The 24,783-nt window shown below is 38.2% G+C and overlaps 1 protein-coding gene across 1 annotated transcript; it reads right to left on the bottom strand.

The window, feature by feature from the left end:
• Positions 1-5,371: 5,371 nt before the first annotated feature.
• On the bottom strand, positions 5,372-10,200 carry LOC117400486 (slit homolog 3 protein). Its single transcript, XM_059032021.1, has 2 exons — positions 9,328-10,200; positions 5,372-7,777 (listed from the first exon to the last, which is right to left on the bottom strand). Exon 2 carries the CDS (start codon positions 7,757-7,759, stop codon positions 6,692-6,694), a length of 1,068 nt encoding a protein of 355 aa, XP_058888004.1. The 5' UTR covers positions 7,760-7,777; positions 9,328-10,200; the 3' UTR covers positions 5,372-6,691.
• Positions 10,201-24,783: the final 14,583 nt, after the last annotated feature.

Here is a 24,783-nt window from a genome sequence, read left to right as displayed (position 1 = left end):
GAACTGATTTTCTGGTGTGTCTATGTGTCTGTTTCCATTAATCACTTCCAGTATTTAAGCACACACTACAAGACTGATTGTTTTTCCCCTGTTTTAAGACAATATCAAACAAAGAAGGGCATTCATCAAACATAACATTGTGTTTGCAAGCATCTCATAAGCCTTACCCTATTAAAATCAGGGGATTGCAGGTTCAAGTCCTGGCTGTGGCCAATCTCAGCTGCGGATACTAAAGGGAGCGTTGCATTTCTAACAAGCGCTTGATTAATATAGTAAAAGTCCAGTAAAGCATGGTAAAAACATGGTAAAGCACAGGTAAGCATTGTAAATCACAGAGAGGTATGGTAAAGCATATTATTATATTTAAAAATATGGTACATTATGGTAAATGAATAGTATAATCATGGGAAAAGCATAGGATAACTGTAACATTACCGTGCAAATTTAATGTGGTTTTCATTCTCCTGGCTAAATCTGAAATCCTGGCTAAGTCAGGGTGTAGCCAAGTGGGTTTGAATTACCCACTTTGTTCCTCTCATCCCCTCCATATTGAAGTTTGAATTCAGGCTAGGTTCATTAACAAGCTCTAAATAATATAAACATGTCCAAGTATGTTTACATATTAACTTTCATGTGTCATTTCAACTTGCCCTGTTGTTTTTCTTTTTAAAATATTTGTTCACAATTTTCCTTTAATCAATAACCACATAAACATGTTTCTCTTGTTACAGCACCATCATGCTTTCAACTTAGGATGACATCTGAATTGTTCCATGCAATACCACATTAAACAAAGCCAGTGTCCCTGGAGAAGGTGCATTGGCAACACCACGCCATGCTTTGAAGTTTTACAGCTGTTTACTGGATTTATAAACTGTAATATCGTATTGCACAACATTGTTACAGTTTGTGTTCACATCTACAATACTAACACTATGTCGGGGAGGGGTCTCACTACACTGGTTAAGAAATGCTTTTGATGACCACTAGATGGAGACTTCTATTACTCTTGAAGTTGCCTTGTGTGACTGTCCTAGACTAGTGGTTCCCAAACCAGTCCTGGGGACCCACTCTCTCTGCTGGTTTTCATTCCAACTGAGCCCTCAATTACATAACTAGACCCTTAATTGAATAGCTAATTTGCTGAATTAGACCTTTTTAATTGTTTTCAGCTCTTAACAGTTGCATATTTCAAGTTAGCTATACCATTTTTTAGGTAACTTGAGCTACTTACTCATACATATAAACACACAATATAAGAAGGTGTGTGCGTGATAATTGCTTGCATGCATGCATACATACATACATACATACATACTGTAACATAGCAGGGAGGAGGTTAAAATCTCCCTGCGTAAGACATGTGCGCAGGCACATTATTGTTAGTTTTGTTAATTGTTTTGCTCTATTGTTTGGTTTAATTTGGTAATTGTTTTAGTGTTTAATTATCCCCTGCACCTAGGTAGTAATTGTAAATTAGGACCAGGTGCAGGGTATAAAAGTAAAGCAGTTAGTTTGCTCAGGGCTGCTGAGTAGATGGACATAGAAAGGAGTACTCTGTGTCCTAGCAGTCCCAATGTTAGTACTGTGCTGTGTTTAGCTTTGTAAAGCGTGTGTTTTGTTTGTTACGGGTAAACGGGGTATCCGTCCCGTGTTAGGAAGGGCGTTTCTGTATGTTTAGTTAGTGCTCATATAAGAGCTAGATGTTTGTTTTGTGTTTTATTTTGTTTTTGTTTGTTTTATTAGAAGTGCGCTTAAGCGCTGAACCACCTATTTCTGTGTCTGGGTCAATTTTTAAAGGGGCAAGAACCGTGAGTGGTGTCGGCCGGTTCACAATACATACATACATACATTTTGGGTACCATTGGGATACCCAAGGAGTTCACATTACACAAAGTGAAGGAATAGTGAAAAATAGTGTAAATTCGTGTCCCTTATTGAAATGACTCAAATATAGTATTTTTGTGCTAAGTTCTAGTTGCCTGTCATAAGCATATGTAATGTAGGCTAGATCAGGCTAGAGTTTCTTTACATAGCCCTGCTACTGTAGTAGTGCACAGCAGTGTATTGACAGCAAAAAATAAGGAAACTTGAACCGAAATAGTGGTTAACTAAATGGTGCTGGCTCTTCATTTTATAAAGACACTTTTGTAATAAGGGAATTCAAAGCTTGTTACTCTTTAATGTTTTAAATAAGTTTTAACTATATTTTGATCATGGTTTTGGAGGAAACTATCAACAATGCAAAAAGAGACAAGCAGGATAGCCTTCTTATTTTCAAAGTGGTTTTCAAGTTGGTGAGTGAAGGCATCTTTTTGCACAAACTCTAGATGTGTAATAATCATTTGTAACAAAACTGGAAGCTTACTTGTACTATATGATGTGAACTGTAGGCATGAATACAATGACATACGTCTTATTGTTAAAATACTTTTTTATGGTTTTGCTTTATGTACTGTATTTGGGCCCTGTAAATAATTCGATAAAGATGGCAGATGTGTGGATTTGCACAGGGCACTTCAGCGTTTAGTCTCATGTTCCATAAGAACATAAGAACATAAGGATGTTTACAAATGAGAGGAGGCCATTTGGCCCATTTTGCTCGTTTGGTTGTTAGTAGCTTATTGATCCCAGAATCTCATCAAGCAGCTTCTTGAAGGATCCCAGGGTGTCAGCTTCAACAACATTACTGGGGAGTTGGTTCCAGACCCTCACAATTCTCTGTGTAAAAAAGTGCCTCCTATTTTCTGTTCTAAATGCCCCTTTATCTAATCTCCATTTGTGACCCCTGGTCTTTGTTTCTTTTTTCAGGTCGTAAAAGTCCCCTGGGTCGACATTGTCAATACCTTTTAGAATTTTGAATGCTTGAATCAGATCACCGCGTAGTCTTCTTTGTTCAAGACTGAATAGATTCAATTCTTTTAGCCTGTCTGCATACAACATGCCTTTTAAACCCGGGATAATTCTGGTTGCTCTTCTTTGCACTCTTTCTGTGCAGCAATATCCTTTTTGTAATGAGTAGACCAGAACTGAACACAATATTCTAGATGAGGTCTTACTAATGCATTGTAAAGTTTTAACATTACTTACCTTGATTTAAATTCAACACTTTTCACAATATATCCGAGCATCTTGTTGGCCCTTTTTATAGCTTCCCCACATTGTCTAGATGAAGACTTCAGAGTCAACATAAACTCCTAGGTCTTTTTCATAGATTCCTTCTTCAATTTCAGTAACTCCCATATGATATTTATAATGCACATTTTTATTGCCTGTGTACAGTACCTTACACCTTTCTCTATTAAATATAATTTGCCATGTCTCTGCCCAGTTCTGAATGCTGTCTAGATCATTTTGAATGATCTTTGCTGCTGCAACAGTGTTTGCCACTCCTCCTATTTTTGTGTCGTTTGCAAATTTAACAAGTTTGCTTACTATACCAGAATCTAAATCATTAATGTAGATTAGGAATAGCAGAGGACCTAATACTGATCCCTGTGGTACACCACTGGTTACCTCGCTCCATTTTGAGGTTTCTCCTCTAATCAGTACTTTCTGTTTTCTACATGTTAACCACTTACTAATCCATGTGCATGCATTTCCTTGAATCCCTACTGCGTTCAGTTTGAGAATTAATCTTTTATGTAGGACTTTGTCAAAAGCTTTCTGGAAATCTAAATAAACCATGTCGTATGCTTTGCAATTATCAATTGTCGATTTTGCATCCTCAAAAAAATCAAGCAGGTTAGTTAGACACGATCTCCCTTTCCTAAAACCATGCTGACTGTCTCCCAGGATACTGTTACCATATACAGTGCCTTGCGAAAGTATTCGGCCCCTTTGAACTTTGCGACCTTTTGCCACATTTCAGGCTTCAAACATAAAGATATGAAACTGTAATTTTTTGTGAAGAATCAACAACAAGTGGGACACAATCATGAAGTGGAATGAAATTTATTGGATATTTCAAACTTTTTTAACAAATAAAAAACTGTAAAATTGGGCATGCAAAATTATTCAGCCCCTTTACTTTCAGTGCAGCAAACTCTCTCCAGAAGTTCAGTGAGGATCTCTGAATGATCCAATGTTGACCTAAATGACTAATGATGATAAATAGAATCCACCTGTGTGTAATCAAGTCTCCGTATAATGCACCTGCACTGTGATAGTCTCAGAGGTCCGTTTAAAGCGCAGAGAGCATCATGAAGAACAAGGAACACACCAGGCAGGTCCGAGATACTGTTGTGGAGAAGTTTAAAGCCGGATTTGGATACAAAAAGATTTCCCAAGCTTTAAACATCCCAAGGAGCACTGTGCAAGGGATAATATTGAAATGGAAGGAGTATCAGACCACTGCAAATCTACCAAGACCTGGACGTCCCTCTAAACTTTCAGCTCATACAAGGAGAAGACTGATCAGAGATGCAGCCAAGAGGCCCATGATCACTCTGGATGAACTGCAGAGATCTACAGCTGAGGTGGGAGACTCTGTCCATAGGACAACAATCAGTCGTATACTGCACAAATCTGGCCTTTATGGAAGAGTGGCAAGAAGAAAGCCATTTCTTAAAGATATCCATAAAAAGTGTCGTTTACAGTTTGCCACAAGCCACCTGGGAGACACACCAAACATGTGGGAGAAGGTGCTCTGGTCAGATGAAACCAAAATCGAACTTTTTGGCAACAATGCAAAACGTTATGTTTGGCGTAAAAGCAACACAGCTCATCACCCTGAACACACCATCCCCACTGTCAAACATGGTGGTGGCAGCATCATGGTTTGGGCCTGCTTTTCTTCAGCAGGGACAGGGAAGATGGTTAAAATTGATGGGAAGATGGATGGAGCCAAATACAGGACCATTCTGGAAGAAAACCTGATGGAGTCTGCAAAAGACCTGAGACTGGGACGGAGATTTGTCTTCCAACAAGACAATGATCCAAAACATAAAGCAAAATCTACAATGGAATGGTTCACAAATAAACATATCCAGGTGTTAGAATGGCCAAGTCCAGACCTGAATCCAATCGAGAATCTGTGGAAAGAACTGAAAACTGCTGTTCACAAATGCTCTCCATCCAACCTCACTGAGCTCGAGCTGTTTTGCAAGGAGGAATGGGCAAAAATTTCAGTCTCTCGATGTGCAAAACTGATAGAGACATACCCCAAGCGACTTACAGCTGTAATCGCAGCAAAAGGTGGCGCTACAAAGTATTAACTTAAGGGGGCTGAATAATTTTGCACGCCCAATTTTTCAGTTTTTTATTTGTTAAAAAAGTTTGAAATATCCAATAAATTTCGTTCCACTTCATGATTGTGTCCCACTTGTTGTTGATTCTTCACAAAAATTTTTAGGTAATTTTCCATTTTGGATCTTATTATAGTTTCCATAAGTTTCCAGAGAACCAAACAGATAGGTATGGTTATATAATTAAAGGTTTAGCATGTTTACACTTGTTTCTCTCTTTTGTACAAATTGTTTGGTAAAGAAGGTTGGTTGGTTTTTCAGAGTCTGTTTTTTATTAATAACATACAGTTTGATATTCATGGGACTTTGTAGGTGTTGTTGAAAGAGCAAGAGACAGTTTAGAGCAGTTTCACAAACATGTTTTATACAAGATCCTTCAAACACCTCACAAGTTGAAGCTTTCTCAATAGGGCTTAAATTCACACTTTAGAAAATGTTGCATCAGTAAGAAATACTGCTGAGCTAATGACAGAGCTAATGGCAACACTCTGGTGCACCAGTTGGACTGGAGACGTTTGAGAGCCGTACTGCACCCATAGAGGTGCTTTAAACTTCAGAGCCACCACGATGTGATGACTAAAACTGAAAACGATTCACAAAGTGAATGCAGACAACAAGCAGAAAACATTAGTTAAGATATCTGTGATATTTCATACCCGTACCAAATTGGTCAATAAAGAATTACTTGGACTATATTCTCGAAGCTTTTTACTCTAAATTATCTTTAGCAGATATTTTTTTGGAAGGATTTGAAACACCAATTACAATTTTAAAATGAATAAAATAAAAAATAAAATAAAAAAAACCAAAATAAGACACTTGCAAGCCTCAACATTAATGTCATTGTTTTTTTTTTTTACTTCTGGTTGAACAACTTTATTGGATGCGATTTTCCTTTCTGAAAAAAAAAATGTGCTAATGACAATTTGGAGTACATTGAGCACTGTAGAAAATTGTAGATTATGGTAGATTATACAACTGCTCTCCCATTGTTTTCTGTGTAGGTCAGATGTTCTGTTATTACTCAATAATGGAACGCGAATAAAGCACAGCTGAAATGACACTAGTTAATGACACCTGTTCTCGCTTGCTGATGAAACACTTCTAACGGATGCTTGATCCCTGCTCTTAAAAAATTCACTCGGAGAACTTCAATGATTATTTCAGACAAGGGTACACATATAAATAACTATAAAAAGTAGTATAGTATAATAGTGTAATGTCATTAATGGGGCATGTTCCACATTAATAATTGACTGTAACATTCACAAAATGCGTATCCCTTCATTTTTGAATAGCAGTAGGGATTGTGGGACAAGAATGCAGGTCACCAGAGAGCTGGCTATCTATCATTTTTAAAGGCATGAAGATTCATTTCAGACAGGGATATAATCATCATTAAATACAAAGAAATTGTAATCTGTCCATATCTGGTCTGTCCGCTCCTAGTCCTGGGAACTGTAAGGCATGTCATTCTCCTCACTCCAGTGCTTGCCAGTGCTTTTCTTCCTGTTCCTCTCTGCCATGACAATGGCAGCCACTACAGTCACAATGACAGTGAAAGTGATGATCAGCACCACCACGGTCTCTCCGATGCACAGCCTATTATCCACGTCATCCAGCCTGTAGCCATTCAGCTGAGGAGGCTCTGTGCACGTCATGTTGAAATAGTCATCCAGAATGAGTCGCTGTACACTCTGGAGCTTTCTGAAGACCCTCTGGAGGTCACAATCACAATGCCAGGGATTATTAGCCAACAAGATATGAGTCCCGTAGGTCTGTATGCTGAGGAACGTCTTGAATTTGATGTTCTCCAGATGGTTGTTGACCAGGTTGAGTAAAGACAAGCTGGTCAAGGAGGTGAAAACCTTAATATCAGTGCTGTTGATCTGATTGCTCTGCAGGTTCAGGACCTCCAGCTTCGGCAGCATGGAGAAGATCCCATGGGGAAGGGCGGTCATGTTGTTGTCCTGTAGAGTCAGCCTCCGGAGATGGGTCATGCTGCGGAAAGCCCCATTCTCAATGAAACTAATCCTGTTGCCTCTGATATTGAGCTTCTCCAGGTTCTCCAGGTGGAGGAGGCTGTTGCTAAGCAAGGCCTTCAGTTTGTTTTCTGACAATACTAGTTCCCTCAGGGAATTGAGACCAATGGAAAATCTGTTACCAAGAGCAGCCAGCTTGTTCCGGCTCAAATCCAGCTTTTGAATGCTCTGGAGGGAAGAGAATGCTCCGTCTGCGATGTGGCTGATGTTGTTGTCATTCATAAGGAGCACCTTCAGCCTCCAGAGGGGCCAGAAGGCCCTGACTGGAATAGTCGTCAGGTTGTTTCGGGATAAATCAAGGTGTTCTGTGTCCGAGGGAGTGGCATTTGGGATGAAGGTGAAGGAAGAACTTGAGCAGTTGACGAATTTGAACATGCTGTGGCAGTCACATCCTTTCAGGCATGGGGGCTGAGGCACAGATGTGGGGCTTGCGACACAAAGTTGGAAGAGAAACCAAACATAGAAAGTCATCCTTGTCTTCTGTGGGGCCTTTTAAAGACAACAAGACTGAGTGACAGTAATATTCACAAACATACCACACGGCAACCATGTATTATTACTGTCCCCTGTTCATACTAATATATTTCAAATATATTTCTTAAAAAATCACCTATGAAAAACATTATGCATTTATTTGGGATAAACAGTATTTTGAAATACTTTTTTCATAACATATGAAATGCTTAATAAAAAAAACAATATATATATATATATATATATATATATATATATATATTATTTTTTCCCCAATTTGAAATGGCCAATTATTTTTAGGCTCAGCTCACCGCTACCACCCCTGCGCTGACTCGGGAGGGTGAAGATGAACACACGCTGTCCTCCAAAGCATGTGCCATCAGCCGACCGCTTTTTTTCACACTGCGGACTCACCATACAGCCACCCAAGAGCTACAGCGTCGGAGGACAACGCAGCTCTTGGGCAGCTTACAGGCAAGCCTGCAGGCGCACCGGCCAGACTAAAGGGGTCGCTGGTGTGCGGTGAGCTGAGGACACCCTGGCCGACCTAACCCTCCCTCCCACCGGGTGGCGCTCGGCCGATGGAGCGCCGTCCCCTGGAAGCTCCCGTCTTCGTCGGCAAAGGAATAGCCTGGACTCGTCCAGACTATAGGGCACATCCTGCACTCCACGTGGAGCGCCTTTACTGGATGCGCCACTCGGGAGCCCCCACGAACATCCGTTTTTAACGATCCCAACAGCAAGAACCGATTATTTCAATGCAAATTTGCCCTATTAGAACGATCACATACAGGATCGACCCGGATACATCGATCTCAGTACTGACTGACACTGGACTTTCTCCAGTGTTAAGTGTGTTATTCTTTTAGTGAAAACAAAGACCATGGTTAACCCTAATATAGTGAACACTCTGATATAACGAACATTTCTCCAGGTCCCACGGGGGTTCATTATAGTGAAATTAGCCTGTGTGTGTGTGTATCTATATATATATATATATATATATATATATATATATATATATATATATATATATCTATATCTATATATATCTCTCTCTATATATATAATGTAATAAAGCTATTATCTTCCATATAGAATAGAAACTACTTAACATACAATGCATACACTCCTCTACAGTACAACAAGTATGAGAACAGATTAATAAATACAGTAAGACAGGAGATGGGGCAACTGTACTTAATCCCATTCAGATATTTTGTTATCACTAAATAGATAACCGTCCTCTTCTCACATGCATACATACATACATACATACAGGTATAAGTCTTAAAAAAGAAACTAATTTTGTGGTTAAAAAAAGAGGAAATGTCCCATTCTGCATGTATTCAATTATTCCAAACCTTGTTGGAGAGTAGTGTACAGAAGGAGCACAAGCACTTAAGAAACAGTCCCCGTTTCCCTGTGGTCTCTTCAAACATTAGTAAAACAAGTACTTTACAGTCAAACATCATTAAATATATATAGATGATTTGTACAGGACCAATGTTAAAATCAAAACATTTCTTAGTTAAAATGCATCCAACATTAGAACCAAGCCTTACCTTTTTAGTGCAGCATTGGTCTCCACTATGCTGTGTCGTCTTTCAACAGAGTGCATCGAGTGCTGGAAAAAAAGGGCAGCTGGGTTTGAGGAAGAGTGCTATTGTACGGAGGGTACCTGTTGAAATGTGAGAGAAAGGGAGAGAAAGAATGAATGTGTTAATAATTCAGACAGCTGGAGGCTGGGAGAGGCGCAGTGCCACCTGGCCAGGCCTATGAGCATTAAGGAGGTCTGAAAGATAAAGCCATCCCGCTGCTGCTGCTGCTGTTCCTCAGCGCTGTCACAACATCAGCTACTGATCGCTGTGACACCTTCATGCACAGGCTCCTCTGGAAAGGATGTCGAAGTGTTCTTTCCTCGTCGTTTTACAAAACTAGAACCAAACAGCAATACCCTTATAAAAGTTTATAATGCAAATTTGGAACTAGTTTGGTGGTAATCCTTCCTAATTCTACAATACACTTTTATTTATATTTCCCTCACTATTTTATGGTGTTTTATGGTGAGTGGTTCTTAGTTCTGTTGCTCCACAATCATTTTTTCCATTACCTGATTTTGAGCATGTCTGGAGAACCCTAAACACTGGGACTAACAGCCTTCCTCATTCCCCTCTCTCTCCGTCTCTCTCTCCCTCTCTCTCTCCCTCTCTCTCTCTCCGTCTCTTACAGAAATGGCATCCTGTGCCTTTATCCCTCATTTTACATGAGCACTGCGTTTAAAAAACTAAGCTGCCTTGAAATTGAAAGTGTGCTTTCTTTTCTTCATATTTTTTCAGTTTAAATTACATTTTGTGTAGGACTATTATAAATGTAATCTGTTTTCTGGAACTGTGTGGTATGATTTCCATATGTATAATGTTGAAAATAAGAGTATATTGAACAACCACAATTCACAAAATGTATGTGTATATATATATATATATATATATATATATATATATATATATATATATATATATATATATATATATATATATTTTTTTTTTTTTTGTAATAGTATTGAAAACGATGTCAAGGGTGGAAATATAACAAAGAAACAGTTGTATCTGGAGTGACTGCACAAAACTGTTCTATACATAACATCTCTCCCTCAATACCTGACATGTGGTTCTGGGGCTAAACACAGAAAACAGTCAGAGATCATAAGAATAAGTGGAAGTCTGCAGAGTATTATAGGTTAAGGCTTATTGGCAATGTAGATAATGAACTGTACAGGGGGAAAGGACAAGATCTTTATTGAATTGACGAGCTTTGAGCTACTCAATTCAATTGTTTTAGGTATTTCAGACACATCAATAATAATTATTTCATATTTATTGTGGTGGCTACCTCTATTACATGTGTGACCTGTAAACCATGGTGAGTATGCACTCATGACATTAAACCTGCTAACAAGCATTTGTACAGCCAATAGTAATTGCAGATGAACCTGTTATAATGGATTATTAACACTGTGCTTAATTTTGCTACTGCATTCATGTTAAGTGGGATGTAGTTGTATCACCTTGTAGGGTTTTATTATGTGTGGCACAAATAAGTATTATATTGAAGCAACATGTAAATAAACAATCGATAAGAATCGATGGGTAATGTGATCATATGGAAATGACAAAATATCATTATTATTCCAAAACTTAACAACCAATATTTTACACAGCTGTCTTGTAATGTTTAAGTATTTGTAGGAGCTGAAAACCACATGGCACATATTTTCAAAGTGTTTACTCCAGTCTGAACTTCTATTTCTTGAAAAAGGTCAAACTTTAAGAAACTAAGTCAAGTAGACAAACATAACCTGAGAATTCTGATTGTGTGTTTTAAAGTTCTGTGAGATTTACCTACAGCTTGGCAAGACCAGCTCATCACAAGAAGATTCTTACAGTATCTCACACACCGAGCAAGGCACTGAAACATCTCCCTACTGGACTTACCTTCTGATAGTTTTACCTTAGATTTCTGTGGTTGCTTATTTGAGGTGCCTCTATCATTTCCCTTATAAAAGCCTCCCACAGTAAAAGCACAGCAAAGTGTAATAAAGCACAGTGAAAGTACCGTAAAGCATAGATAAGCATTATAGGTAAATGCATAGTATAACCATGCACAGCAAAACTGCAAAAATACCATAGTAAAGTTTAATAAGGGTTTCTTGTATTAAAAAAATAAATAATTCTGTATTTCACTGTCTGGTAAAAGCAGGGTTAGTTCCTGTGACTGTTCATACTGTTCTTACTGTCTTGTAATGCTACCATTTGTTATTCGTCCCCTGAGAGCTCAGTAAATGATAGCTTTCTGATTCTCCTGTGGAAACAAGCCGGGGCGTGCCTCTGAGAAACTCAAAGCAACAATAGAATAATATGTTTGGTTACTCATGCATACAGTACAATAACACTGTATCAACCGGAAACAAGTAATTTATATGGGTGTAGAAATAGTTCCTAACTCCCATGCATATTTTTACATTATTATTATTATTATTATTATTATTATTATTATTAAGGGGTTTAATCAGAATGTATTTTTACATATGTTAAATACATGTTTTTATTCTGTAGTTACCATTTACTACATGTGCTGCATGTATTATCCAACAGGTACTGCGTAATTACAGTGCAGTTACTGTAATGTACCTGTATTTTGAATTGCATCCCAATTATGAATGGGATGCAATTCCAAATGTAAAAGTCAAACTCCACCTATGGTCATGAGCACATACTGTACAGCAGCACTAGCACAGCATACAATGCAAACTGTTCCTCCAGCCCACCACCCCTGACTGAGCTGTCTGCAGTATTCTATGTTCACCCGCCTAGCAGGTGGATCAATTAACCAAATGTGTTAATTACACGGCTAACTGACCAACCAATCAGACCCCACCCCATTCCAGCCACATTCTTACATGACTGCAATTAATGAAGCCCCGAGGCCAATTTTCAAGGAGGTGGAGGGAATCAAAACCCTCCATCCATACCAAACCGCTACCAAAACACTAATCATTTTTTAACACATCAGATCTGGCAAGATGGGACTCAAGATTGTAGGCCTGCTTTCTGCAGCCAAGCAGTAGGGTTTAGAACACACATCTTTTCAGTTTAACCTGTTTACGTGATCACCCCAAACTGTGCTAGGCATATGCTTTTTAAATTCCCATAAATTGATAGCTCCTGAGGAGAAAAAAACATATCACAAAACCCTAGCCAGCAAACTAAGCAGAGTTTCACTTGATTCAGTAGGCAATGTGCATATATTATACACTTGAACACATAACAGTGACTCAGCTAGTATCGAATCCTAGTTTAGGAAAAATAATCAAATCGTGAGACATAGCTCTTACAATGTAATAAATCCTATTCTCAATCTTTTCCTTAAGAGCAGGAGTGCCAAGCGTCCCTTGTAGCTTAGTCCTTGAACAGCCTCAGGCCTCCTGCATGTGGAGTTAGGCCAGGCTGGGATGGTTCTTTCTGGAACAGATACTTACTGTTTCAAAACCATGATTACAAGCTAGACTTGCCTAGTGGAAGGGCTACTGGTCCAGCAACATGCAGGTGATTGTATCCTGAACTACCACATGACTATTATTGTGACTCAAGCCAAGATTAATTTTTCTTGGGAAGAAATATATATTTGTGAACCACAAATAATTTATTTTAAAAGAAAACATTCACACAGGTGGCTCACCTGGTAGAAGCGCAGCTGTGTGGTGCGCAGGGTGAGTCATACAGCGAAGGTTCACGTCCTGGGTGTGCGAAGTCGCCGGTATTCACTGGGGCTCTGGCACTCCTGTGGGTTAGGGAGGTAAAACCGACAGGGACTGTTTCTCCTCCATCGCTCTACAGCGAACCCTGCTGGCCCAGTGAGCTCACAGCAGACCTGCAGGGATGGCCTTTGTCCTCTAGAGGGTGCTTGCTGACATTCGCACTCGAGTTCCTGGCTGAAAAAGGAAGCTGGCTTGGCCGTAGGATTGGACGTCCACTGAATCTTCGGGTCTCCTGAGCCATGTGGGGAATTGCTGCGGTGAGGATTGGGAGAAAATCAGGGGGAAAAATTATAATTGGACACACTACATTTTTAATTAAAAAGAAAACATTCACACAAAACAATAAGCCATTTGTGTAGCTGACAAAAAAAACACAGACCACAATATTTGATAAGTTTAAAAATAAATTGTAAATGATTTTACATTGTGATTTATCAGTGCTTGTCAAACTAGTTGCGATCTAGCAGGGCTCGGCATGTGACAGAAGTCTGCACAGAATGCACTCTTCTCTGAGAAAAACAGTTTCTTCAGGGGACAATTTTTGGTACACCAGGAATTTACATCAAAGGTAAAAAAAAAACTGATTTTAAAAGAAAAAACAAAGCTTGCTGCTAGGGAGTTATATAAATTATTTTAATGTTCAAAGTGCCAAAAATAAACTAAACATTACATCAGAGAAAATACCCATCAACACCTACTGTATACCTATTTACTTTAAAGATATGTTCGAAACACTTGTCGCATAATTGCTATAACTTTAGGGCTGGTTGTGTGTATAATAATAATAAGCAAGAACAATTGGATTTTGTTACCTTTATTTCCAAAGCCCAATACATAATCAATACAATATGCCCCTTATAAAAGTTTACCACAGTAAATTTGCAAAGGTCATTTTGCAGTTTTCTGATGCTTTTCTCATTATTATAGATTACCATGGTTTGCCATGTTTATTAATATGGTTTACTATATCTGTCTGGGCTTTACAATGCTTAACTATGCTTTATATTTTTACTGTGGCAAACTTTATATGGGATCAAGTGCAAAACTTCATCCTCCAGCAGTATTTGTAAAGAGGTTTATGTAGCATTTCAATGTAAGCACAGTGCAATGTTCCACACATTGAGTAGCCCTTAGTCACATGGTTGCACAGTTTATCATGTTATCCAACCCTCAAGCTTGAATGACTGTATTAATGCCTGGCTAGCCATTACTCCAGACAGCTGCACTATTTAGTTTCAGATGATAGGTTGATCTACTCTTGATTATTCTCTAGTCAACTCTGACTGTAATGCAAATAAGTATATATATATATATATATATATATATATATATATATATATATATATTCTGCTGTGTACAAGTCTTAGACATGTTGCATTTTTCTTTTTCTTGTTGCATTATGAGCATCAACAATTTACTCAAAGCCTCCACTAGTGTTTTCTACTATTATAACAACCATGACTTGAATAAAGAAGGAAAACCATTGAGTGAAATAGCTTGCATCATTTTCAAGGTGTGGTATCCGAAGCATAATCAATAAGTACTGAGACACATCATCTGTAATGACAAACCCAGTACTGGAAGACCCAGAGCAATACTTGAAGTTAATATCCTTAAGGAATAGAAAGAAGACAAGCGTTGAATTGACAACAGAACTGGCAGAAGGCACAGGTGTCGTTGTCCATCAAATAAACAGTACGAAGGTCACTCTTGAAATCAGGACTTAAAGGATATGTTGCAGTAAGAATACCTCTCTTAAGAAAGGGGAACACAACTAAAATGCTAAAATATGCACAAGAACACAGAAATTGGACTATGGAACAACAGTCAAAGGTGCTTTGTATTTGTGTAACCTTCCACTGAGAGAAAAAGTTGTTCCACAGTAACTAAAATTGTCAGCTTAACAATGAACCATTTGATTTTAAACCGTTTTGTATAATAGTTTCTTGTTTAGGCATTGTAGATATTGAACTGGATGTTGCCATTCATTGTTTCAACATGTATGTATGGGTTTGGTCCAGTAGACAGAGCTGCTGCTGCTACAGCTGTGACATTTTCATTTGTGGTTGCTTGTTTGACAAGAGGAGGTTGAAGTGAATTTTCTTTATCTTCTGTTGCAGTGAGTAGGTTGCTCTAGACTTTTCGGTGCTTGAGAGTTGGGTGCCAGTAGCTTTTGGCGATATTGTTTTTAAATTAATGTCAAAGTTATTTTCATTTAGCCAGTCACAGAAAATGTTCATAGGCTATTTTGTCTCAGTTGTTTTCCTCAGTTGTATTCATTTCTAGGTTGTCTAAATCTGCTTCGTTTACCTCAGTATGGCAAGATGTTGACATTTTCTTTTCTTTTTCAATGTTTTCAGCTGCAAAACTTTTGTAGTTAATCTCAGGGATTGCTGTCATACTGACTGACTCAAGTGGTTTTATTTACCCAGGCGTACAGTTACAGTTGGCGTATTGATTTTGTTTACTGTGATGAGGCCGCTTCGGAGAAAGAAGTTCCGCACTGCTGTGTTATCGCTAGATATCTAATGGCTAGGGAGAAGGGCTCAGATAATCAGAATCTAATATTTTCGCCAATTGTTTCTACCCATTTAATAATAAGATTTATAATAAGTTAGAATTCTCCATCAAACCACATCTAAGTAATTTTCTCCAGAAACAAAAAAGACCCATGCTTTAACCATCTGACAGTAACCAGACAAAAGCAGTGAACAATGGCTTCCATGTTCACTCGAATGGGAACAATAAATCAATTTAACCACTAAAGCACTGAACCAAGTAATTCTCAAGATTGTGACTGTATCACTACAATGAGTTCTTTTATAAGTTAATACGTTGTGTGTGGGGTGTCTCATACTGTCTTCTGGGCGAGAGGACTGTGAAGCAAAGATGAATGATTCTGGCTGCTGCTTAAACTGTGTGAAATGTCATCTTGTACACCAGTGGTTATCAAACTGGGATCCGGGTACCCCTGGGGGGTGCAAGATGGGGGAGTGGTAGGACATACAGAATTGTTCTTTCCCAAATGACCCTGACAAAGCCACTTTAAATATATTTTCAAGAAAACCGCTATACTGTTTTGAATGTAACACTTACTACCTACCTATCAGTGTCTTTATTTCCAATGCCTGTGCTTACAGTATGTTCTATTATACAACAATAGGGGTTGATTGTTAGTGTCCTCAGTCAGGATGCCATGAGTGGATGCAAGCCGAGAAAGTTTGTGAACCCGTCTTAAAAGTGTTTTTGGTCTTACTTGAAAATTGTGCCATATGTTCCATGCATGAAACATAAAAAAAACGTTGTCCCCAAACTCCCAACAATGGAAAGAGATTGTAGGTATGTGACAGTCTGGCTGGCAGTGGTGAGTGTGATGACGTCAAGGACCAGGAAGTAACTGAATCACAAACAATGGATGGGCGGATGAAGCTGAGTGCAATGGCACTCAGCGTATTTATTAATCAATAAAACAAAATATTTAAACAAAACAGAAACAAAATGGCACGAGGGCCAAACGAATAAACAGACAAACAAGTAAGTGGCGTGCTGGCTAAACCAGCACGTTTTAGCAATTGTTTCTATGTCTTCTACGCGCTCTCTCTCCGCTCTCCCGTACTCTCTACTCCAACACTCCACACCGAGTGCAGAGAGCTGCAGGTTTATATACTCTGGCCGAGGGATTAACTAGTTGTTAATTATCTTATTATCCCTCGGCCAGAGTCTGCACGCGTTTGGTAAGGATGCATGACTGTCAGCTAGTTAAATAATCAGTAGCTGATCAGCCATGCATCCTCACAGGGTTTTTAAATATAATAATAAAAGACGCAGCACTTTTACCCGCGCCGCAAACAAAAATACAAATAATAATAAATAGGGGCGGGACACTCCGCCACAAGGTAGCTTGAGATCTTTGTCGTTGTTTGACTTAAGAAGCATGTGTAGTAACCAAATGAACAGGATAAATTACATCTTTGCCCTGTGCTAAAAGATGCTTCATCAGCATGTTCATTCACAGGATGGGGTTGGGTACCTTCTGCTCAGGAAAAGGATGAACATTCTGCAACATGATTGGTTGAAATGTTTTCCGCATGATATTCTATACTATCAAGGACAAGGTATGGCATGGAAATGGGATTCTTCTTTGTGTGCAAAATAAAACCCCTACCTACCCCCGTGTGTCACTAACTCTCTGGCTGTCTTCAGTACTGTGCCCAAACTTAAATCCAAGCCAAAGATTTAGTGGGAAGATAAAGAAACCATGAGCCATGCTGCCAGCAGAAGTGAAATAAGGGATGACAATATGACTCGAAGAGTGATGTGCCTCCTTTTCCATCTCTGATTGGTTTATTAAAGGTACACCCATGTCATTCCGCCTGGGCGACAAAGGAAGAAGAATTCTAGTTGAAACACATTTACAGTAGAGCCTCTATGTGCTTTCAATTCAGGAAGATTATAAAATAGGAGGTAAAGACAAAGGGAAGCAACAGAGCTGAAAAGGGGTTTATGAGAGGCAGATGAATTTATAATCTGCTCCTCAGGACTGGATTATAGGGAAATTAATACGTCACAATAGTTTCTGCAATTTGAAAGGCAAATGTTCTGATTCATGGAATGAGCAAAGACTTGTGTTTCAGGATGGATTTCAAAACCAAATGGCCTCGCAATGAACCCTCAGGAACACAACAGTACAACTGATATCATGTTCAGGAAACAAAATCCTATTCCTTTAAGTGGTACAGAACACCCTGCAGCGTTTACAAAATCGCAGCAATATATTTTTTAACATAATCCCATTTTTTTTAAATATAATTGAACTTACGAGTTTATTTCCCAATTGATAGTCAAGAACCAGGAGAAAAATAAGTATTTTATACAAATCATAGTGTTTCTAGATCATGCTCCTTCCTGCAACAATGCTGGTGCTCTGAGAGTCGAACTGGGGAACAGAAAACCAGCACTATTGCAGGTGGGAGCATGATCTGGATACACTGCAATGTTTAAAAAATGCATTTTCTTTCTAAAAATGCATTTTCACTTCTAAAAATTTAGAAATGTATTCCCCAGGTTTTATTTTATTTTTTTTATATAATGTGGCTAATATGGGGAGGGGGCATCCATTTAATCTAACCTGGCTGTTTTAGAACAAGAACTAGAAGTGAATTTAACAACGTTTAGTGAGCTCTAAGCTGATAGGAGTAAATAGTATTTAAAAAGTATTTTAGCTTGTTTGTGAATTAGTTAAGTGAAGTCAAATACATTTTTCCCCAACATTGTAGGTGGACTTGCATAATTATTCACAACTCTTCCTCCAGAGTTAAGGAAAAAACACTGAGCAAGGTTTTTTTTTTTTTCTCCCAGCAATAGCCCTTTGTTCTTCAAGCATCACCCTGTGGTATCCAGTTCATCCAAACAGAGTATCATTTGCATCATGAAATCATTTGCTTCCTGTTCCCTGTGGCAGGGTGTGGTGTCACAGTGTTAGTATATTCTATTGTAGGGCTTTGCAGGAATAAGGAATGGAGGAAATTGTGGGTCTTGATTAATGGGCCAATCAATTAATTAATTGTTAACAATAAAAGTGTCCAAAAGCACTCAATTCTACTACGACTGATCATCAATTTCTGAAAATTAGCTATGCTGAAGGATAGCCTATATATTTGGTAATAAAAGTAAAACATAAATAAATACATTATTATTTATTTTTTAGCAGACACCCTTATCCAGGGCAACTTACAATTGTTACAAGATATCACATTATTTTTACATACAATTACATTATTTTTTACACATTATTTTTGTATACAATTACATTATTTTTTACACATTATTTTTGTATACAATTACATTATTCTTTACACGTTATTTTTACATACAATTACCCATTTATGCAGTTGGGTTTTTACTGGAGCAATTTAGGTAAAGTACCTTGCTCAAGGGTACAGCAGCAGTGTCCCCCACCTGGGATTGAACCCACGACCCTCCGGTCAAGAGTCCAGAGCCCTAACCAAACCACTACTCCACACTGCTGCACATTAATATAAATATTGAAATAAATGAATATGTAGACATTTATTTCTTTATTTCTTTATCAATATGTATTTTTCACTATCATATAAACACTGCCATTTAATACTGTATGAAACGAAAATAAACATTCAACAGTTCTTGTTCAATTGTATATTAGTGAAGATTTTTGTACATAAAGGTCGTCATGCTTTCATATGTTTTTACTTTCAAATAAAAAAAATATATATTGTAATGACCCGGACTATTGCTTTGTTGCAGACTTCTTGTCTGTTCAGTTTGTCTCGTCTGTCTTTTATATGTGGTACATGTATTATAAGGGGCACGTTGTTAGCATGGGAAGGGGTTAGCGAGTGAATGAGTGGGAGAATGTGAGTTGTTTTTTATGGGGGTTGCAGAGCATTTTGAGAATTCAACACCGTCTCCCTGAGTTAGGGTTGCCATCTGTCCGGGTTTGACCGGACAGTCCGGGAATTGGCATCTATGTCTGGGTGGCAGGAATTAACAATCCCAGATGCCCTAATGTCTGGTTTTTAAAAGAAACACCAACCTTCCTATAATATTTTCTTTGACATACATTAGTTGCTTAAACGATTTCCACTATCTTATTAGCAATGTATTGTTTAGTACTGATCTGTACTCTACTTTATCCCCAGTATTTGAATAATGCTGAAGACAATGAACATATCCATGTCAGTAACTAGAATCTGTAGATTTCCTGTAAAATCAACTTGAGCGAGTGACAACTAAACAGTTAAGCTAAAAGGACTATGCTGTACAAAAAGGAGCACAGCATTAACAATATGTAAGGTACATGCATAACCATTTCTGTCCAGTTTTCAAGTTGCAGGTAGATGGATGTTGTTTGCAATTATTGTGCTTTTAAATATGTTATAAATTATGATGTTTCCGTGATTTCACATTAGCTCAGTAAAATAATTGTAGCATAATGTGTTCTGTTAACGGAAAAGGTATATTTTATGTAAGGACTGGGAATCACCAACCTGCTTAATTGTGTTAAACTGTATTACAGTATACTGCAGTTTTACTCTAATTTAAGTCACACTTTTGTGGCCAAAATAAAAGTTCAAATTTGGGGAGAGCGACTTGGATTTGAGGTTTTTAGTTAGGGTACCAATTTACATTTGCGCATGTCAATTATTCTGGTGCGCTTGAACAAGACCAGCTGTACACAGTGCTGCCCACTACAGATATTACTCTTGGTACAGTACCGGTATATTAAAATGGCTGCACAGCGAACTTCATGTACATTTTTTAATGCAGCTTTTAAAAGAAAAGTAATTTTGTTTGCTGAAGAAAAGAGAAACTGTGGCATCTGAGATGTGTCAGAAGATGGAGACACAATCGAAAGCCTATGTAATACTATAATATCACCAGTAAAATGAACAATCATTTATTTATATATCTTTCTTTCTCTATCTGGAGGAGCACAAGAAGCAGGAACACTAATGTATGTATTGCTAAATGGCGGATTCTCCATTGCTCTCTGATTCTCTAACTTACTCACTGTTATTATGGTCTGTGCCTGGTTTAACTAAGGGAACCCCACTAGTGTAAACTCCAAAGTCCTAACTCAAACTTAAAATGAACTACACATTTCTGTCTTGCACTAATTTTGCTTGCGAACGTGACAGAGTCACGTTGGCCAAATTAAACAAACAAGGACAATAAAGCAGACTGAAATAAAGTTCAAGGTAATTTACCCTTTCCCAGCTACCATAAACTGCAATGACTGTCGTTCAATACTGAAAGTACTGTACTGCACTCTGTACATATTTTCCCATTTGCATTTGTAATATAGTAGGTGACGTACTCTGATGCTTTAGTGTACTGTAATACAATGTTCCCTGGTGGCACCTAGAAATTAAAAAGTAATTTAACCGTTAATTATTGTGTTTTTTTTTTCATTTGTTTCTGTTCTTGTTCTACATTTCCTAAACAACTGTTCATTTTAAGCTACTTTTTTTACAGTACTCACACGCTTGGTCACCATCACAACTGTTGCAAGAAACTGGGGTTCTATATTCTGCTGGTGTTAATATACCTGATGAAGACACGTTAGTGTCGAAACGCGTTGTTTGTTTTACAACTATGTACTTTTTTAAAATCAATAAATAGATTTTGATGAAGAATATAAATGAGCGGGAGTCAAGTATTTAAACATCTTTCAAGCAAAATGACGAATTTCGCTTGGTAAGCCATTTAAATATATAGTTTGGCTGAAAAAAATTTGAACGCTTGCATTGCCATAGAAGCCTTGTCCACACTAACATAACCGATCTCGAGAACCTTACTTGAAACCGCTCTTCTTAATACAACTCAAAGCGTCCACACTGAAGTACCGTTTCATGTTTAGTCAGGCTTAACGCGTCCACACACCATTAAAATAGTTCAGTTACAATTCCCAGCAGCGCAACAAACCGTGGAAATTAATACGACAGTATCCCACCATGCACTGTATTTTTATTTTAAAATAACGTGTTATGCCCCATATTAACAGAGGTCCATATTGCATAAATGAAATATAACAAGTATTGTGGGAAAAAGTAAATCTGAACACACACACACACACACAAGTAGGGCTTGAAGTTTTCAGGTTTTATTTTTAATCAGGTGAAGTCCCTTTAAATAAATTGAGCTGATTCTGTTTTATAATTAAACTCAGAAAAAGCTGTTAATTACAAAACAATCATTGTTTTTACCTTCATATCTTGCCTGTGCCTAATTCTGGTCCTCTTAATTTTATTTCAAACAGAGCTGACAAATTACGTAATTTGTTCATCCCCGATCCTACTTTTAACTCGCATTTCATTTTGCAGTCGCCTAATTTAACGCTGTGTTATTATTATTATTATTATTATTATTATTATTATTATTATTATTATTTGTTTATTTATTTCTTAGCAGACGCCCTTATCCAGGGCGACTTACAGTCGTAAACAAAAATACATTTCAACTTCACAGTACAAGTAATAATACAGTTAAGAGCAAGATAAATACAATGACTTTGGTTCTAGCAAGTACAAGTACGATTCAAGAAAAATACGATTTTCCCAACTAGATTAACAGAGATGTCCTGAAAGATTTTTTGAAGCATAAAAATGAATACCTTGTGCGGAGTGTACAGATAGCAACTCCTTCGGGCGCCTGCGCTGAGTATTTCGCCAAACATACCACAAAGCAATTTGGGATATTGGAGGATACACAAAACATGTAGTTTGGTATTACAGCGTCCACACTTCTGATAAACCGCACTACCTGATGCGATCTAATTAGAACCGGACTCGAGACTACCTCCTGAGGTGGTCTCTAGTCCGGTTCTCGAGTACGGTATTAAATGCTGCGTAGTGTGGACGCAAACCGTATTTAGCACTTTTAAGCCGGCTTAAATGCAACTAATACGGTTTAAAGGCATAGTGTGGACAGGGCCAAAGCGTCCACACTGGAGTAACGTTTTATGTTTAGTCGGGCTTAAACCTTAATGCATTAATCCACACACCATTAGCATAGTTCAGTTACAATTCCCAGCAGCGCAACGGACCGTGGAAATTAATACGACAGTATCCCACCATGCACTTTATTTTATTTTAAAATAATGTGTTATGCCCCATATTAACAGCCGTCCATATTGCTAAAAAGAAATATAACAAGTATTGTGGAAAAAGTAAATCCGAACACACACACAGAAGTAGGGCTTGAAGTTTTCAGGTTTTATTTTTAATCAGGTGAAGTCCCTTTAAACAAATTGAGCTGATTCTGTTTTATAATTAAACTCAGAAAAAGCTGTTAATTACAAAACAATCTTTGTTTTTAACCTTCATATCTTGCCTGAGCCTAATTACGTAATTTGTTCATCCCCGATCCTACTTTTAACTTGCATTTCATTTTTGAAGTCACCTAATGTAACGCTGTGTTTTTGTTATTTTCCCCACTAGTTTAACAGAGATGTCCTGACAGATTTTTGAAGCATAAATATGAATACCTAGTGCGGAGTGTACACTGATAGCAAGTCCTTCAGGCGCCTGCTCTGAGTATTTCACCAAACATACCACAAAGCATTTTGGGATATTGGAGAATACACAAAAAAGTTTGTTGGTATTACAGCGTCCACACTTCTGATAAACCGCACTACCTGATGCAATCTAATTAGAACCGGACTCGAGACTACCTCCTGAGGTGGTCTCGAGTACGGTATTAAATGCTGCGTAGTGTGGACGCAAACCGTATTTAGCACTTTTAAGCCGGCTTAAATGCAACTAATACGGTTTGGAGGCATAGTGTGAACAGGGCCAGAGACTCTCCTTTCATTGTGTATGTATTTATATATATTGACACTTGCTGTTAAAGGGAGATGTGGCATTTTTGTGCCTAACCCCTGACATTTTTTGCTGTGTGTTCAGCCCCCACTCCAAACAAACCTGGGTTCACTTCACAATGGAAAAATCAATCTCTCGAATGAGTGAAATCAGGATTATTTATAGCAGGTGCTCAGCTTCTCCAAACCAATCAATTTACACTTGTGGGAATTGTGAACAGGAGAGCATTAACGTGTTAGTGTAATCCATGCAAATCTACAAAAAGTAATGTGCCAAAATAAATTAAACAAGGTGATAAAATCAAAAAGACAACATTAAAAAGAAACAATTGCATGATGTTGAATCAACAATAATGTTTAACAATATATTGTAATGGCGGGTGAATTTGGGACTGCTTGGGACTGGACACTGGGGCGGGATTGTTAGTGTTAGTGTATTGCTGTGTGTGTGCTGTCTTGTCTTCCCCGCTGCACGTGTGTGTGAGCCAATAGGGCTCGGGGGGATCACTGTTTAGGAACTGCCTGCATGTAGCTCAGGGTTGTGTTGTGGTTTTCATGTAGCTGTGTGGGAGTGTGTCCTGGAGCTGTCTATCTGAGCTAAACCATTTAATAAGAGAGCGTCCATTTGCCTGCTGTTCCAACGCTTTTCTTCCTGCTGCGGACCAGATACGCCGCCGCTACAGTATATAGCAGATTGTTAAGTATCTGGAATGTGAATTGAATGCATTGATTGCTAGATTACTATTTCTAGTAATCGGATAATGGTGTGAGTACCGGGTGCATTTAATAGATCTAATGAGTCCTGCTTTCATACACTCTGATGATCAACATGTCAAAACGCATCAGCGTACCGGTTTTGACCCTGTTTTAATGAAAAAAGTATGAATAATTGAGACACACGTTTGGGATGTAGACTTTTATTTAGTGGGAGTTGCCGTCTTTTCTCTTCGGCGATGGCAGCATCTAAGAAGTGTTTCCTATTTAACTTTTCCTGATATATATACACTGATGCACAAAAGAAACACAACACTCAGGTCTAATGGATTTAATCAAATATTTCAACATATATATCAAACAAAATTACAGAATGTGAACAAATCAAAGAATCGTGCTTTCAGTAGTATAAAACGTGACACACTGTCAAAATGAAAACATTAAAAAAGTTAGTATCGGGTATGACTTCCCTGAGCATTAACACAATCCTGGCAGCGTTGACGGATAGACCTGATCAGCCTCTGAATAGACTGCTGTGGGATGTTCCACCACTCTTCCTATGCAGCTGCCACCAGCTGGCGAAGATTGGCTGGTCATGGTTGTCTTTGCGTGATTACGCAGATGGATCAG

Source organism: Acipenser ruthenus, chromosome 10 (assembly GCF_902713425.1).
Source record: "Acipenser ruthenus chromosome 10, fAciRut3.2 maternal haplotype, whole genome shotgun sequence".
Classification (NCBI taxonomy): Eukaryota; Metazoa; Chordata; class Actinopteri; order Acipenseriformes; family Acipenseridae; genus Acipenser; species Acipenser ruthenus.
This window is presented reverse-complemented; position numbering and strand designations above follow the sequence as displayed.

Coding starts and splice junctions, on each gene's coding strand:
- LOC117400486 (XM_059032021.1), bottom strand. CDS start 7,759: ATGACTTTCTATGTTTGGTTTCTCTTCCAACTTTGTGTCGCAAGCCCC.